The sequence below is a fragment of the Corylus avellana genome, chromosome ca3 (genome assembly GCF_901000735.1).
Source record: "Corylus avellana chromosome ca3, CavTom2PMs-1.0".
Taxonomy (NCBI): domain Eukaryota; kingdom Viridiplantae; phylum Streptophyta; class Magnoliopsida; order Fagales; family Betulaceae; genus Corylus; species Corylus avellana.
Window position 1 is genome coordinate 1,851,526 of NC_081543.1, and position 16,800 is coordinate 1,868,325.

Here is a 16,800-nt window from a genome sequence, read left to right on the forward strand (position 1 = left end):
AAATCTGTTTTATTGAGAAGCATTAACCCACTGAATTAATTAATGTTTATGCTTCTTTTCTAAAGAGCTCGCAGCTCTTATATATAGAGAGAGACGAGATGGAGACCACTCTCAAGTTTCAAGATGTAATACGCTCCGAATTCCCATTAAAGGACGATATCAGATTTGTTTGTTGTAGATTTCACATCATATGGATATGCACATGATATATATTGACTTTTGTTACATATTATTCACAATATATTGGTAATCCAATTAAACACCTTAACTTTCGTGTGTATAGCCCTAACACATCATGTGCCATAGCCCTAGCTAGTCACCTTTTTTTCTTTTCTTTTTTTGGTAACAAACCAAAATCCATTAAAGCATAAGAAAGTTAGAGGACAGACATATAAAGCTAAAAAGCTTAGACATATAAACCCAACAAACTTCTCAAAGTAGGTGAAGATGGAAGTTATCTACGAATGCAGCGAGAGAAAACCCTTGCCGCAGCGCAATCTGATGGATACTACTATCGGTAGTACGAATACTCCTATCAAGCATCTAAACAGACTTTCAAAAAAGCCATGGAGATTTAGATGCACAATAACAGTGGAAAAAAGGTTTTCTTTTTGGAAACCAAAAAGAAAAGAAAAAACCACTTCACTTACAAAGAGTCTAAAATCTAACTAGATTGGGTTTATCAGAAAGTAACACATACAAGTTACAGAAAATAACCACAACAACATTACAGAATAAAAAGGCAAGCTAAAAAGCAGATAAAAATGTCCAAAAAACAGCAACACTGAAGTGGTCGGAGACACACGGGCCCACGAGCCGAAAAGGAAACCAGAAGATCGGCGTATAAGGTTGATGGAGGTGGAGCGGTGAGTGGGGGACACGCGCCCGCGAGTAAGATCTACTCGCAGGCACGTGTTGAACACACATCGGCGCGTGATGGTCGGATGTGTGGATCGCTGGTGGTAGACGATGGCGGAGATGGCGTGGAACCCAGTGGGATGGCTCGTGTGCACCCAAGATTTCCTAAAAACAAGAGAACAAATTTTGAAAAAAACATATCTAAAGCGTTCAAAAAGATGCGAAACCCAAACTTGGAGTTGTTGGTGATGGAGGTGGTCGGAGGTTTTGTGGTGGAGGTTGGGCCGTTACAATTTTTAGACAGAGATAAGGCCTTCGAGGAGGCAGATAGGGTCTCCAAAGAGGAGATTTTAGCCTGTGAAGAGGCAAAAAAGAGGGGGAGGGAGAAAAATGGAAAAAGAGAAAAGGGGGGAAGGAGGAAGCCAGCTCCTTCAAGTCAGCCAAGGATGGGCTTGGGGGATTTTTGGAGGAGAGAGAAGTGAGCGTTTTGCTCTCTAGGTTTTTTTAACTGGGATTTTTTTTTAGTCACTCATTTAATTCTCATAGAAAATGGTTATCTTAGTACAACTTTTACTAAAATCTCTCATAAATTCATCATGACACATCATTTAATTGTTTAATGAATAACATGAAATTATGTAATACTACATAAATTATTACGTTAATTTGTAAGAAACATTTGGTAAAAGCTGTTGGATATATTAATTTGACAGGGAAAAGATGAAGAAAACAAAATGAATATGAAAAATGGACACCTCTTGCAAGTCGAACAAAGCTTCGATTTCCTACCCAAAATCAGGAGCACAAGAAATTAACAACTTGCAACGAGAGTACGTAAAGTCCAGGCTAGGGCGCCCTTACTTGCATGCAAAACCTTAATTATCCAGAGCGCCGTTACTTGCATGCAAAACCAAAGTAGTCTATCGAAAACGATCGAGTGAAAAGTCCGCAAAAATCCCACCACCTACTTAGAGATTTGGAGAGACGTCTGCTCAAAAGTTGGTCAAATATGTGTACATGTAAATCCAACTACGTAGAATCAAACTAAAAGAAAAGTCTTCATTCTTGAACAACTTAATTGGATTTTGTGCGATGCATGGCACTCTTATGTTTCGAGAAATGTGATATCAACAATCATGCATCAAATACATCATGATTTTGTAAAAGTAGTATGTATAATTTTCTTTACGCGTATTACCACCCACCCACCTTTATGTCCCAATATCAAATTAATCCACCAAATCATAATTGCCGTGTATTATCTCCTCTAGTCAATATATACAGATGGATCCAGAAAATGTTCCAGAGACCCATGGCCCGACTAAGACGAGTAAGACCCTATGTGAGGGGCGCCGGCCAGAGCAGTCTAATATTATAAGCTAGGCATGTCACTGCTAAAGCCCAAGAGAGACCTAAAGAAGTGATATGAGACCTACCATCCAAGGACGGATCGCTTTTAATTTGGGGAGGGACCAATTAAGGGCCAAAAAAATTTTGGGGAGAGACCAATTGGCAAAAATTAAATACGCTCATTTTTTTATGCCTTAAAACTTTTTTTTTCTTATAATTTGGGGGGGACCAGGGCCACTCCCAGTCCCCCCCATAGATCTGTCTCTACTACCATCACAAAGAGCCCTAGAAGAACCCGTAAGAATTAAGCCTGCTATCACTACAAAAAAAAAAAAAAAAAAAAACACACACACACACACACACAACAATGGTGACGTGTGAACAATGGTGACGTGTGAACAGTGTAATTTTGAAAATGTCACAAAAGAGTGACGTTTTCTGAGTAAAACAACACCCCTTAGGGGGGACGTCATTTCAACAGTACCACGTCGTCAAACATTAACGACGTGGCACTGTTGACACAGCGCCAACTTAGAAGGTGACACGGTGCCAACAGTACTTCTAGAAGGTGATGTGTTACTGTTCAGAATGACACTACCCTCTTTTTTAGGCTATGTGCTTTTTGCCATTTTGAAAGGTCACTAAAGCCATGTCACTAACCATATAGTGACATTTTTTGGCCTAAAAAAATGTTTTGTAGTGTATACACATACACTACAAAACAGTTTTGTAGTGTATACACTTATGCATTAAACTCATACAGTTTTGTAGTGTATACACATACACCATGGCTTTCCCTTCGGGAGGATCTCTCTCTCCCCCTCTCTAGCTACATCTATTTTTCCCCTCAAGATCATAATTGACTTAAGTGTTGGAGCGATATATATGGCTTTTGGTAGATTTTTTGGTTTTTTTATCCGCTTTATGAGACGTGGTTTGTAATCGATTGAGTGGCCTATAAGAGAAGAGATTGAAATAATTTTGCCTTGTTGATTTTCATTGATACGATGGGTTTATATACATGAGATTGCATTTACATAATAGGAACAAAGTACAAATCAAATAAATGATTTCCATTCTAGAAGTAGCCGTTGCTGCATTTATTCTTGATTGATTTGGGTTTCCTTGTTGATGGTAGCCGTTGCTTGATTTGTGGTTGCCTTGATTTGGATTTTAGCCGTTGCTTTAGTTTCCTTAGAGAGAATGGTTTCTTGCTGACCACATGTAGGTTCAATACGCCCTCGCAAGCCAGACATGGTACACACGATGTGGAGCTTGGACCGCATGGTGAAAAAGTGAGGTGAGGCAGTTGGTTTGGTGAAGATATCAACTAGATTATCTTTGTTAGAGATGAATCGGACGTCAAGAGTCTTGGAGGCAACTTTGTCACGAACAAAGTGAAAGTCGATTTTAATGTGCTTGGAGTAGGCATGAAAGGCAGGGTTGGCGGTGAGGTATGTGGTGCCAATGTTGTCACACCAAAGAGTGGGAGGTGTGGGAAGAAAAATGCCAAGTTCGCGGAGCATGGATTGGAGCCATATGGGCTCGGCAACGGTGGTTGCAAGAGTACGATATTCGGATTCGGTGCTGGATCGAGCAACAATCCGTTGTTTGCTTGAGGACCATGAAATGAGATTAGGACCAAGGAAAACACAAAATCCACCAGTGGATTTCCTGTCATAGGGGCAGCCAGCCTAGTCAGCGTCAGAATAAGCTTGGAGGGTGCGAGAGGTTGACTTGCAAAAGGAGGAGACCAAAGGTGAGTGTAGATTTGAGGTAGTGCAAGATCTGTTTAACAGCTTGAAGATGAAGAGAGGTAGGCCGGTGCATAAACTGGGAGACTTTGTTGACAGTAAAGGAGATGTCAGGTCGAGTGAGGGAGAGGTACTGTAAGGTGCTGACAAGACTGCGGTAGGTGGAGGGGTCGGGGAGAGGATCCCCAGTGAAAAGTGAGAGAGCATGTGTGGTGGACATTGGGGTCTTGATAAGCTTGGCTTCGGGCATGTTGCTCTTTTTAAGGAGGTCAAGGATGTAGCGTTGTTGAGATAAAAGGAGACCATCGGGAGTGGTTATAGCTTCCAATACCAAGAAAGAAATGGAAAGGCCCTAAGTCTTTGATGGCGATTTCAGCACGGAGAGAGTTTAGGAGGTCAGTTGTGCCATGAGGTCGGGAGCTAGTAATGAGAATGTCGTCAACATAAATGAGGACGTAGGTAGTGCATTGAGGTGTGTGGAGGATGAACAAGGAGGAGTCAAATCGGGATCCGACAAAACCAAGTTCCAAGAGGCGATCACTAAGGTGGGAGAACTAGGCACAGAGGGCTTGTTTGAGGCCATAGATGGCCTTGTGTAATTTGCAGACATGCTGAGGAAACTGAGGATGGATGAAGCCAGGGGGCTGGGCCATGTAGACATCTTCGGAAAGCCAACCATGGAAGAAGGCGTTTTGTACATCAATTTGTCGAATGAGCAATCCTGAGGAGATGGCGAGGGTCAGAACAAGTCGAATGGTTGTAGGTCTAATCACAGGGCTATAAGTATCTCCAAAGTCAATGACAGGTTGTTGGTGGAATCCTTTAACAACTAGGCGAGCTTTCCGTTTGAGACAAAAAAATCCATTTGCAGCCAACTATATTTATTGTGGAGGTGGGAGGAATGAGAGTCCAGGTGTCATTGCAGAGGAGGGCATCAAACTCGATGTTCATAGCATCACGCCAAGCTGGGTGCTTGGCCTCTTGGGAGTAGCAAGTGGGTTCGATCTCATCGAGGTTGGCAGTGGCAAGGAGTGCTTTCGGAAACGGGTAGCGAATTAGACCTTCTGGAAGAGACTTGGGCTTGAAAATGTTGTTCTTGGACCGAGTTTGCATTGCATGTCCTGGTTGAGGCATGGGAGATGCGGAGGCTGGAGAAGTGATAGGAACCTGCAAAGAGTCAGAAGAAGAACTAGTGTTAGTAAAGGCAGGTGTGTGAGATGTAGAAGGGGATGGCAAGTCAGGGGATGGAGTGGCAGTTGTTCTTGGTGCATCGCAGGGTGAAGTAGATGATAGGGTTGGGGTAGGAGGGTTTGGGAAGGGGGAAAAAATAGTGGTGTGGGAAGTGGGGGATGGAACTTGGGGGAGTTTAGAAGGGGAGGTGAATGGGTAAAGTGATTCATCGAAGTTGACGTGTCGGGAGATGTAGATCCGACCAATTGATGGATGAAGGCATTTGTAGCCACGGTGAGAGGGACTATACCCAATGAAGATGCATGTGTCAGAGCGAAAATCGAGCTTGTGTTTATTGTAAGGGCGAAGATAGGGCCAACAAGCACATCCGAAGACGCGTAAAAAACTGTAATTTGGTCGGAGAGAAAAAAGTTTTTGAAAGGGTGATTCATTATTGAGGATGGGTGTGGGTAAGCGGTTTATGAGATAGCAAGCGGTTTGAAAGCCTCAGCCCAATATTTGAGAGGGGCGGAGCAATGGGCCAAAAGGGTAAGGCCCATTTCGACAATATGTCGGTGTTTGCGTTCCACAGACCAATTTTGTTGATGGGTGTGTGGGCACATGAGTCGATGATGGATTCCATGGGATGCAAAGTGGTGACGCAATTTTTGATATTCACCACCTCCATCTGTTTGGATGGATTTGATTTTACGATCAAATTGGCGTTCAACATAAGTATGAAACTTAGGAAAAATAGAGAAAACATCAGATTTGCATGCAATGGGATAAAACCACGTGAATTTACTAAAATGGTCGACAAAAATCACATAAAAGCATGCACCATTATTGGATAAAATAGGGGAAGGTCCCCAAATATCAGAAAAGACAAGTTCAAGTGGGGCACTTGATTTATTTTCAGAAATATTAAAAAGAAGCTGATGACTTTTGCCTCGCTGACAAGCCGGGCAAATAGGAGGCTTCTTATTTTTTGTAATTGGAAGTTGAAATCTAGTGATGACATGACGAACAATGCGATCAACAGGGTGGCCGAGGCGAGCGTGCCAATCCACGAAGCTAGCATGTTCACTAGAGAAAATACTAGGGGGTGCAGCTATAGGTGAAAATCAATGGTAGAGGCCATGTCTACTCGAGTTGTGGCGCAGAATTTTCCCGGACGTACGATCCTTGACCAAAAAACAAGAATGGTGAAATTCCATATAAACAATATTATCATAAGTGAATTTTTTGACTGAAAGTAAATTTTTGGACTGGAAGTAAATTTTTGGTTATTTTAGGAATATGTAAGACATGGCGTAAAAGAAAATTAGGAGAAAGTTTAGAGTTGCCCGTATGTTGGATGGCAAGGTGGGTACCATTGCCCACTTGGATTTCATTGGGTCCATCAATGGCGGTGGAGGTGTGAGGATGGGGAGGCTTGTTGGTTCCATCTACAAAACCATAGAGATCGTGACCTTAAAGAAAAGTTTGAAGTTGATGGTGCCAGATCAAGTAATTGTTTTGGGTGAGTTTAGAAATAGATTGGGCAAAATTTGAGAGAGATGCGGGTGATGGGTTTGAGTTGTTTGGGTTGTTTTCATTTTGGGTAAGAGGAATAGGATTGGTGACGTTCTGGGTAGAGGGGTGTGGGCTGGTTTCAGAGGAGGTGGATGAGGCCATTTGGTATGCAGTTTAAGTGTTTGATGAAACACTTCAAAGAGAGGAAGAAGAAAAAAAAAAAAAAACAGGAAGACAACGTGGGTCGCTCGTTAGTGCTCTGATACCATATAAAAGAAGAGATTGAAATAATTTTGCCTTGCTGATTTTCGTTGATATGATGGGTTTATATAAATGAGATTGCATTTACATAATAGGAAGAAAATACAAATCAAATAAATGATTTCCATTCTAGAAGTAGCCATTGCTGCATTTATTTTTGATTGATTTGGGTTTCCTTGTTGATGGTAGCCGTTGCTTGATTTGTGGTTGCCTTGATTTGGGTTTTAGCCGTTGCTTTAATTTCCTTGGAGAGAGTGGTTTCTTACTGACCACATGTAGGTTCAATATGGCCTTGAGGACAAATAAAGACACACTTTAATTGGCATGCAAAGGCATACACACAGAAATGATAGATGATTATATTACTTAATTTAACGACACAAAAGAAGATTATAAGTAAAATTATCCTCACTCAAAAAAATAATAATAATAATTAACCGAGTCTCTCTATTCGACCACTACCTTTGCTTCATATACGATCATCACATTCTTACAAGGCCTGCTGGGAACTACACACCCGATCGAGTGGGCTTACCCAAACCAAAATAACTTTAGACACAAGAATCCCTATAGGGGTTGGCATAGCTAGGGGTGTCCATCAAGGTTCGGATTCGAATCCTTATAGGTGCTACTAATTTCTTGGAGGTCACACACCTCAATATTGCTTGATCCGTGTGAAGGGTGCATTTACACATGTCCGAAAATTGACCTTCAAGATGGATACACATGCGAAAAAAAAAAAAAAAAAAAAAAACAACTTCAGATACAGGAAAGTACTGGAAACTGGCACCAACTAGTCAAGTAAAGAGAATTTTATCTCAAACCAAAACGACAAACGGCAAGCTTTGTCATATACAATGAGTTAAGGGGTAGATTACATATTGCTTTTCTTATATATATGGTTTATCCCTCTTGCTAATCAAGTTTTGGACAAATATATATATAGTAAAAAGTTGATAGATATTTGTACGTCCGACGATGAATCGATTGATGTTTCATGATTAAGACTGCCCAACTTAATTCTTAATTTCGTGGGGAAGGATGCCTTAAAAGGTTGGTAGAAATTTAAGTATTTTCTAATTGTTTGGTACAAATTTAAGTATAGCCTAAAAAGTTGGTACAAATTTATTATAATAAATTGATCGCTTGATGTTTCGTTGATTAGACTGCCAGGCTTAAACTTGATGTGTTTTGGGAATTAAAAAATAAAAATAAAGTATTTTGACATAAAGATAAAAACTGTTCTTGTATTTTTAGAGTATGTTTGGATTGTTTGTTAGTGTTTTTGTTTTGATAACAAAAAAAAAAAAAAAAAAAACAAAGATTTTAGAAAATGCTTGGAGTACTGTAATTTTTATTCATTTATAAATTGATGAGGCAATTTACAATTAGTGCAATAATTAAGATATTTTCCACCCCCACTATTTAATTAAGCAACAGGCTTCCTCCAACTAAATTTAACTTTACATAATTAAATCATTAAATCAAGATCAGATTTTTAACATATATTTTAAATCATTGTTTATCTTAAAAGCTGAAATAAAAACTTCACTAACCTCTTTCAACTTCCATCACTTTTGTAATTATTTTCGAAAGTTGAAAAACGCCAAATTTAGTGTCTTGAACTTCCAATTTTTTGCAATGTCATCCCACCGTTAGTTTTCCCGCTAAATTCCAACAGAGGGGTGTCAAAATGATCAAAATACCCTTATTTTTTTTGTTGAAAAAGAAGAAAAATTGCAAAGATTATTCATGCATTGGTCAGGATTTGACGGAATTTGTAAAAATACACACGCCTAAAATTTTACAATTTTTTTATAAAAAAAAAGTTATTTTGGGAATTTTGACATGATTTAACAAAAAAAACCCTAACATATGGGTGACATTGGAAAAAAAAAAAACATAGAAGTTCAATATACTAAACTAAGACTTTTTGAACTTGTGGAGGTAATTACAAAAGTTATGGAAGTTTAATGAGGTTAAGTAAAATTTCCTCTTTAAATTAAAAGTACTATACATTATACATTCGCAAATTTTTATCTCATTATGTTGACGCGTGTGGCAGAGACTAGGCTCAGCCACACTAACATAAAATATTAGTATGATATATCACATTTCTATATTTGACTTAAAATGGAGGGGATCTTTAACCATGTATGGAATCATGGTCCCCTCGAATTCTTCTTAAATTTAAGAATTTCAAATTTATTTGTAAATCTTGACCGTCAGTTACACCTGAACCATGGAATTGAATCATGATCTCCTTGGATTTCTTCTAGTTAATTTCGAGGGCATAGTAGTAGCCAAAGCCTAAAGGTCTTAAATGCTCCTACGTACTCACCACACTAAATTCCATGGCCAATAGGGCCAATAGGTAGTTGGAAGTACTTTTAGCGTACATTAACAATTTTTGTCCCTTTTCAAAAAAATAATTGTTGGAAGTGTTTTTAGTGTACATAAATAATTTTGGTTGGAAGTTGGACAAGCATGTGGCTGTGTTTGCCATAAAAAATTCGGCTTACATGCTATTATTTTAATAACAATATATATGCTATAGTTTAATCAATGGTCAAGATTAAATTTCTTAAAATTTTTCTTTATTTTCTCTCTCATATTAAAAGCTTCTAAAAATAAGTCAACTTTAAGATTCAATTTTGATCATTGATTAAACTACATCATACATGTATGTCGGATCCGCCAAAAAAAACTTGAAAAATTAAGTGGACTAAAACTGTAGTAGATTTGATTGATGTGAGAAAAACTAATAATGTTTTGTATGAAAAAAAAAAAAAAAAAATTGTAGTGATTTTTTTATTTAAATAATAATAAAAAATGATTAATGTGATATAAAAAGTAAGAGAATGGTCTCTAACTTATTCTAACCTAGCAGTAGCTGCCTCCTCTCTCACTCACACTCTCGCCTCACTCTTGCCACTCCCTCTCTCTCTCGCCGCTCCCGTCTCACTCTCGCCACTCCCTCTAGTCTCGGAGCACTGACCTAGCCGTTGCTCCCAGGTTTCTCTCTCACATCTCTCTCTCTTTCTTTGGGACTCAAAAAAAAGTTTTTACTATTCCTCTCAAAATTAACTCAAACATTCTTACTTTTTACATCACATCAATAACTTTTTATTATTATTCAAATTAAATAAAAAAATCACTACAAAATAATTTTTTTTTTTTTTTTTCACTTTTTCATGCAAAATATTCTTACTTTTTTTCTCACAACAATTAAATCTGTTACAGTTCCAGCTCACTTCATTTTTCAAGTCTTTTGACAAACAAAGCTCATGTGATTAAGGCTTTTGTGCATTCTCCCACCCATCTCCCCACCATCTCCTCTCAATTTTTTTTTTTTGAAAAAATCAAGATATTAAAGAGAGAAGATAGTGGAGGAATGTATTGTCGCAATCCTCACAAAAGGACGCATCTCTAGAAAATAAAATATTTAGTTCGATAGAGTTTTGCTGATTTTCCAAATAATCGTCAGAAATGTGCAGTTGGACCATTAAATTTCTGACAAATTATAGCTTTGAATGTTGTATTAGTGATTCAAAGTTTCTTACAAATTAATGCGATTGTCCATGTGATTCAAAGTTTCTAACTAAACCATTAAATTTACTTTACAAATTTTATTATTTACTTCATTTATTTCATCTTGAAATTTGAAAGAGATGTCTCCATCTCATTTCTATAAAAGCTAGCTGCAAGCTCGATCTTTAGAAAAGCATAAAACTTCAGTGGGCGGGTTAGCTTCTGGTCTAAATATAAAAGAGATCTATAGATGGAGATGATGAAGGTTGAAATAATCTCAAAGGAAATTATTAAACCATCATCTCCAACACCCCATGAGCTTAGAAACCTCAAAGGTTCCTTCCTAGACCAACTTGCACCCACCACTTATATTCCTATCATCCTTTTTTATCAACCCAAGAGCGGCCATGACTTTGATCAAGCCAAGAATCGCCTTAAAAAGTCCCTACAACAAACCCTCAACCGCTTCTACCCTTTGGCTGGATCCGTCAAAGAAGACCACTTCATCGACTGCAACGATAAGGGGGTCGAGTTTTATGAAGCTCGAAGTGCCTGCAACTTATCACAAGTTCTCCAACACTTCAACTTGGAAATCTTGAACCAGTTTCTGCCATTTGAACCCCTTGGAACCCATGAAGTTCTCTTAGCTGTCAAATATAATGTCTTTGAATGTGGCGGAGTAGCCATTGGTGTGTGTTTTTCGCACAGGATCGCAGATGGAGCTTCAGCCACAACATTTCTTGGCGCCTGGAGCGCTACATCACGTGGGGAATCGGATGAAGATCATGTCTGTCCAAAATTTGATGTGGCCACGTACTTCCCACCAAAAGATTTGCCTTGGGGCATGGGAGACATTAAGGTCACAAAGGAAAAGATCGTAACAAGAAGATTGGTGTTCGACAAATCAAGCATCGCAGCTCTGAAAGAAAAGGCTTCCTCAACGCGCGTTGAGGCGGTTTCAGCGCTCATATGGAAACGTCTGATTGCGATAAACAAATCAAAACCGGCACCAGCAATAGTGCATGTAGCTGTTCATGCAGTGAACTTACGCCCCAGGATGGTCCCACCCTTGCCAACGCATTCCTTTGGGAATCTTTGGTACTTCGCCATGGCTGTATTATCACCGCTTGATCATCAGCTTGATCATGATGATGATCGTACGCTGTCGATCAAACTAAGTCATGTAATAAAAGAAATCGACGGTGATTACGTGAAGAAACTACAGAGCGATGAGTTTCCGGATACGCTGATGAAGGCGGTGGAGGTGTGCTCGATGGGTGACGAGGAGTTGTATAAGTTTACAAGTTGGTGCAGGTTTCCTCTTTATGAAGTTGATTTTGGGTGGGGGGAGCCCACCTGGGCGTGCTGTCCCAGTATGCCTTTTAAGAATCTTGTCGTCTTGACGAGTACAAGAGATGGACATGGAATTGAGGCAACTGTGAACATATTAGAGGAAGACGCTGTCGTTTTTGACAGGGATGAAGAACTCCTTCCATTTGTTTCTTGGAAAATAGCTGAGTAGCTACTGAATGCTAGCAGCTGGGGCCAATATATATATATTTGTTTCTGTCGGAATAAACTTTATTTAATCAATGCTTAATTTGTTTAATTATCTGGTGACGAATGGAGTAATTCATGCACGCATGCATTATTCTGAATGTAATTCGCTCTTCTTCTCTGGTACTGTATCTCCAAATTTAATTGGAGTTTACTTGAATAAAAATTAAATATGCTTGATGTTGATATATATGGACTAGTAAGCTTGTGATTCGATTCAATGATTAATTTGGAGGGGAATATTTGAATATAGGAGATGGGTTAATATGAGTCATATGACATGAATTAATAGGTGGGTGATGAATTGATACATAAGATAAGAGTGTCATGACATGCAGCACACAACATCCAATTAAGCGTAAAAAGAAACGAAGACTTTTCTTTTAATTAGTTTGTTTGATTCTATGTTGGATTTCCATAAATCTCGATCCATGAAACAGAGATTCTTTTGTTTCTTCTGTGAGCGTTATAAAGCCCGTTTGGTAGCAAAAAGTTTTACTTAGATTGAATGATTGGATTACCATGAGACTTTCGCACATGTGGCAAAATTGGTAACCGTTGGAACCTTGCTTTATATTGCATCCATCAAGCAATGGTCCCTACATCAACTTGACATTAATAATGCCTTTTTACAAGGCGATCTTAATGAAGAGGTATATATGATACTTCCACCTAGGTTTTGCCGAAAGGGGGAGACACGGATTTGTAAACCGAACAAATCTATCCATGGGTTGAAGCAAAGATCACATAAGTGGTTTGCAAAATTTTCATCTACCATTATGCAAGCTGGTTTTTCTCAATCTAAGTCTGATTATTCATTGTTTTTTAATTATAATGGCAATTCTTCTACTTTTGTCTTGGTCTATGTAGACGACATCATCATTTAAGGAAACGATGATTTGGCTATTAACCAGCTCAAGCAATTTCTCGAGAAGAAATTTTTTATCAAAGATTTAGGAAAGCTCAAATATTTTCTTGGCACAGAGGTTGCCCGTTCGAAAAAGGGCATATTTCTTTTCAAAAGAAATACATCTTAGACATTCTCAAGGATACTGGTTTGATTGGAGGACGTGTCTCTGATTTTCCTATGGAGCAACACTTGCGTTTATCGCCAGATGATGGGACTTTACTTCCTGACCCCACTCCTTATCGTTGATTGATGGGACGTCTTATATATCTTACTGTTACAAGACTTGATATTAATTATTCGGTCAATATTCTTAGTTTATGCATTTTCCTCGAATGGCTCATTCTATTGGTAAGGGGATTTTTTTATCATCATCGAGTACTATTCATTTGCAAGGTTATTGTGATTCAGATTGGGCGGGGTGTCCCGTTACTCGACGATCTAGTACTATATGCTATTGCATTTTTCTTGGTTCCAATCTCATTTCTTAGAAAACCAAGAAGCAAGCTACAGTTTCCTGGTGGTCTTCTGCTGAAGCTGAATATCGAGCCATAACTACTTTAACATGTGAGCTTCAATGGTTAAAATATTTGTTGTGCGATATGGGTATTTCTCACTCTTCTCCAATCACAATATTTTGTGACAACCAAGCTGCCTTACACATCGCTAAGAGCATTTCTAGCAAACTCCCTATAAGAGAGTCTATTCCCTATGTGTAGAGAATATGTCCAAAAAATCATAAAAAAATGTCTCACAGCAGATTCCCTAAATGAGCATCAACCATGAGGATCGTTACAGTGGAATCCAAAGTATAAGGTTCCACTATTACAATCCTTATGATTATTAAAATAAATAAATAAAAAAAAAATGTTTCTCTCTACTCTCTCCTCTCTCATCTTTCCTCTTACAATTCTCTCTTCTCTCATATATATAATATAATTTTAAAAAATAAATATTTTAATGATATAGAGAATGATTAAGAGCATTCCCAGCAGACTCCCTATAAGAGAGTTTGTTCCCTAAGTTTAGGGAATATACTCAAAAAATCGCAAATAACGTCCCATAGCAGACTCCATATATGCTTCCTTAAACCATTAGCTGCTACAATAGAATCCAACGTTTTGGGTTCCACTGTAGCGATCCAGATGCTTATTAAATTGAAGAAAAAACTCTTTTCTCTCTCCGCACACCTCTCATCATCTGTCTCTTTCCTGTCAACCCACCATCCCTCTCTGCAAAACATCAAAACTCCATCTTCTTCAACCTCTCAACTTTTATCCATGTTCTACACAAGGTAGGAAGGAGACCGAAAAGAGAAAAAGTTCGAGATTGAGAGAGAATGGTGATCGTTCTGTTCAAGTCGAGAGAGAGAGACTGAAGAACGGTGGTTGAGCCACCGTCGTCGTGGAGTGGGCAGCGCCTGGGCAAATCTGAACCAGCCCTCTGGGCAAAGCTGAACCAACCCGATCTGTACGTCGTCTTCATCATCATCATCTCGCCTCTTTTCATTTCCATCCAACTGTGCTTTGTTTGGATTTTGATTGTTTATTTTGGTTGGTTGTGATCCAAGAAATCAGTGATAACGGGGTTTGATAAAAAAGTTAGCTTTATCGACGAGGTTGGGGTTTTGGGTCTCTGATCAATTGAAACAAAAATAAAAGAGGGAGAGTGCGGTGATGATGCTATTTTGTGGACTAGAGTTTTTGATCTGGGTAATCTGATTGACAAACCCTTGGAAGAAGAAGATGGTTACCGGAAGAAGTATGATGGAGAGAGAGAAAGTTTGTTTAATAAATTAAAAGAATAAAATAAAAAAAGTAAAATAAAAAAAATAATATTTTAATGATATAGAGAATGATTAAGGAAAGCTATTGGAGTGTATTTTGACATAGGGAAGCAAAAAGTAGTTTGGATCCTTAAATATAGGAAAAATGACGAGGAAGCTGCTGTGAATGCTCTAAGGGGAGATATTGGGGTGTATTTTAACATAGGGAAGCAAAAAGTAGTTTGAATGCTTAAATGTAGGAAAAATTATAAGGAAGCTGCTGGGAATGCTCTAATAATCCAGTCTTTCACGAACGCACCAAGCATATATATAGAAATCGATTGTCACTTCGTTCAGGAAAAGCTACAGTCCAAACTCATTGCTTCAAGATATATATATATATACCTGCATCTAATCAACTTGCGAATGTATTGACAAAGCCATTGGATAAAGATGCATTTCATGGTTTAACGCAGACATTCAATTGTATTTAGTTAGCCTTGAATAATCTTGACGCATGATTGCTTGTAAGGTAGACATTTAGTTGTATTTGGCTAGCTTTGAATTATCTCTTGTAACATCCATGGCGGTAATGTATATAGCTGGATGCTAGTAACGTAGGTACGTAGTAATAAGTAGGTCACAGTAACGTAGGTCTACGTACGCAGTAATGTGTACAGATTGCATTTCATTTGTTTTCTCTTTCCTTGTAATCTATTTCTATTTAAGCTACTGAAAGCACAATCAGATAGGTGTATGAGGAAATTATTCTTATTCATGTGTCAACTTTAACATGTTTGATGTGGTCGTATCAGACCAAAAAAAAAAATTGAATTTAAAAATAACATATCTGTATGTTCCTGTAGATTGTTTGTCAGCTAAGAAAATGGAGGCAAGGAAAACTCCAATTCTCTCTATTTTCCCGGCGATCAAATCAAGTACTAGTTTTGCAAATTCAAAATTTAAATGGGGCCATTTCTTAATAATTGCAAAAAAAAAGAAAAAAAAGCAAGTTGAGTTTCATAAATATCTGCTCCAACTTGAGAGAGGGAGTGTTAAGGAAGAGAATCCAAGGACAAAAGGAAATAAAGCAAGGGCCTCAACTTATCCACTCACCTACTACAAATTAATTGGCGGAGAAAAATATAAAAAAGCTCTTCAAAGTAACAATCGCTTGCGATAAAGTTTCATAATATTCAAAAGGTATTAAAGTAGTCCATCAAACTAATAAATTGTATCAAAACGGTTATTTTTTTAATTATTTTTTTATATTCTTATAATACCCCTATTCTTTTAACAAATAAAATAATTATTAAAAAAAAAACAATTTAATAAAAATACAAAAAAAAACAATGGGCGAATAAAAACAATTTTTTAATAGAATTTGACTCAATGGACAAATTTTTTTTTTTTTTTTTAATATCTCAAGAACCTTTGATTTTACTTTCATACGACATGAAGCAATTTATAATTTAAGCCAACTACAATGACTAATTATTTATTTATTCCAAAGAATTTTTTATTTTTTTCAAATTGTTTGGTTTTTTTACAATTATTTTATTATTTTATTTGTTAAAAGAATAGGGGTATTATAGGAATATAAAAAAAAAAAAGTGGCATTTTTTTATACATTTTGGTAGTTTGATGAGCTACTTTAATACATTTTGAACATTATGAAGTTCTATCGCAAACAGATGTTAGTTTGAGAGGTTTTTTTATATTTTTTTTAATTAATTGAGAAAGGAAACTCCAGGCTCCAGCCATGAAATTTGTGAGCTTGCAAAGAAAAGCTGATCATCTTTTCCATTAACGCTGGCAATTTCTTGTATAATTAAATACCCAAAAATGTAATCAATCAAAGCATGAAGAAAATTAAACACTTCTCTCTATTATTTTATTTTCTCTTCGTCATCATCTTCCTCCTTTGAAATTTATCATTGCCTATTGTGTTTCTTGTATTTGAGTGAGAATTTGAAGCTCTGTTTAATTCGAAATAGGTTCCCATCTTTATTTTATTTTTCTTTTTGCCTCTTGTACGTCCATCTTTTCTCCATAAAAGTGCAAGCTCTTTAGATCAAAGAAACGAACCTTGACACATAACCTTAATGGTCAAATCACCAGTTTGTAAGAAT

General features: G+C 37.6%; 1 protein-coding gene across 1 annotated transcript; it reads left to right on the forward strand.

The window, feature by feature from the left end:
• Positions 1-10,622: 10,622 nt before the first annotated feature.
• LOC132175165 (stemmadenine O-acetyltransferase-like) lies at positions 10,623-12,182 on the forward strand. The gene has a single exon (XM_059587013.1). The coding sequence runs from the start codon at positions 10,690-10,692 to the stop codon at positions 11,959-11,961; it is 1,272 nt and encodes a 423-aa protein (XP_059442996.1). The 5' UTR covers positions 10,623-10,689; the 3' UTR covers positions 11,962-12,182.
• Positions 12,183-16,800: the final 4,618 nt, after the last annotated feature.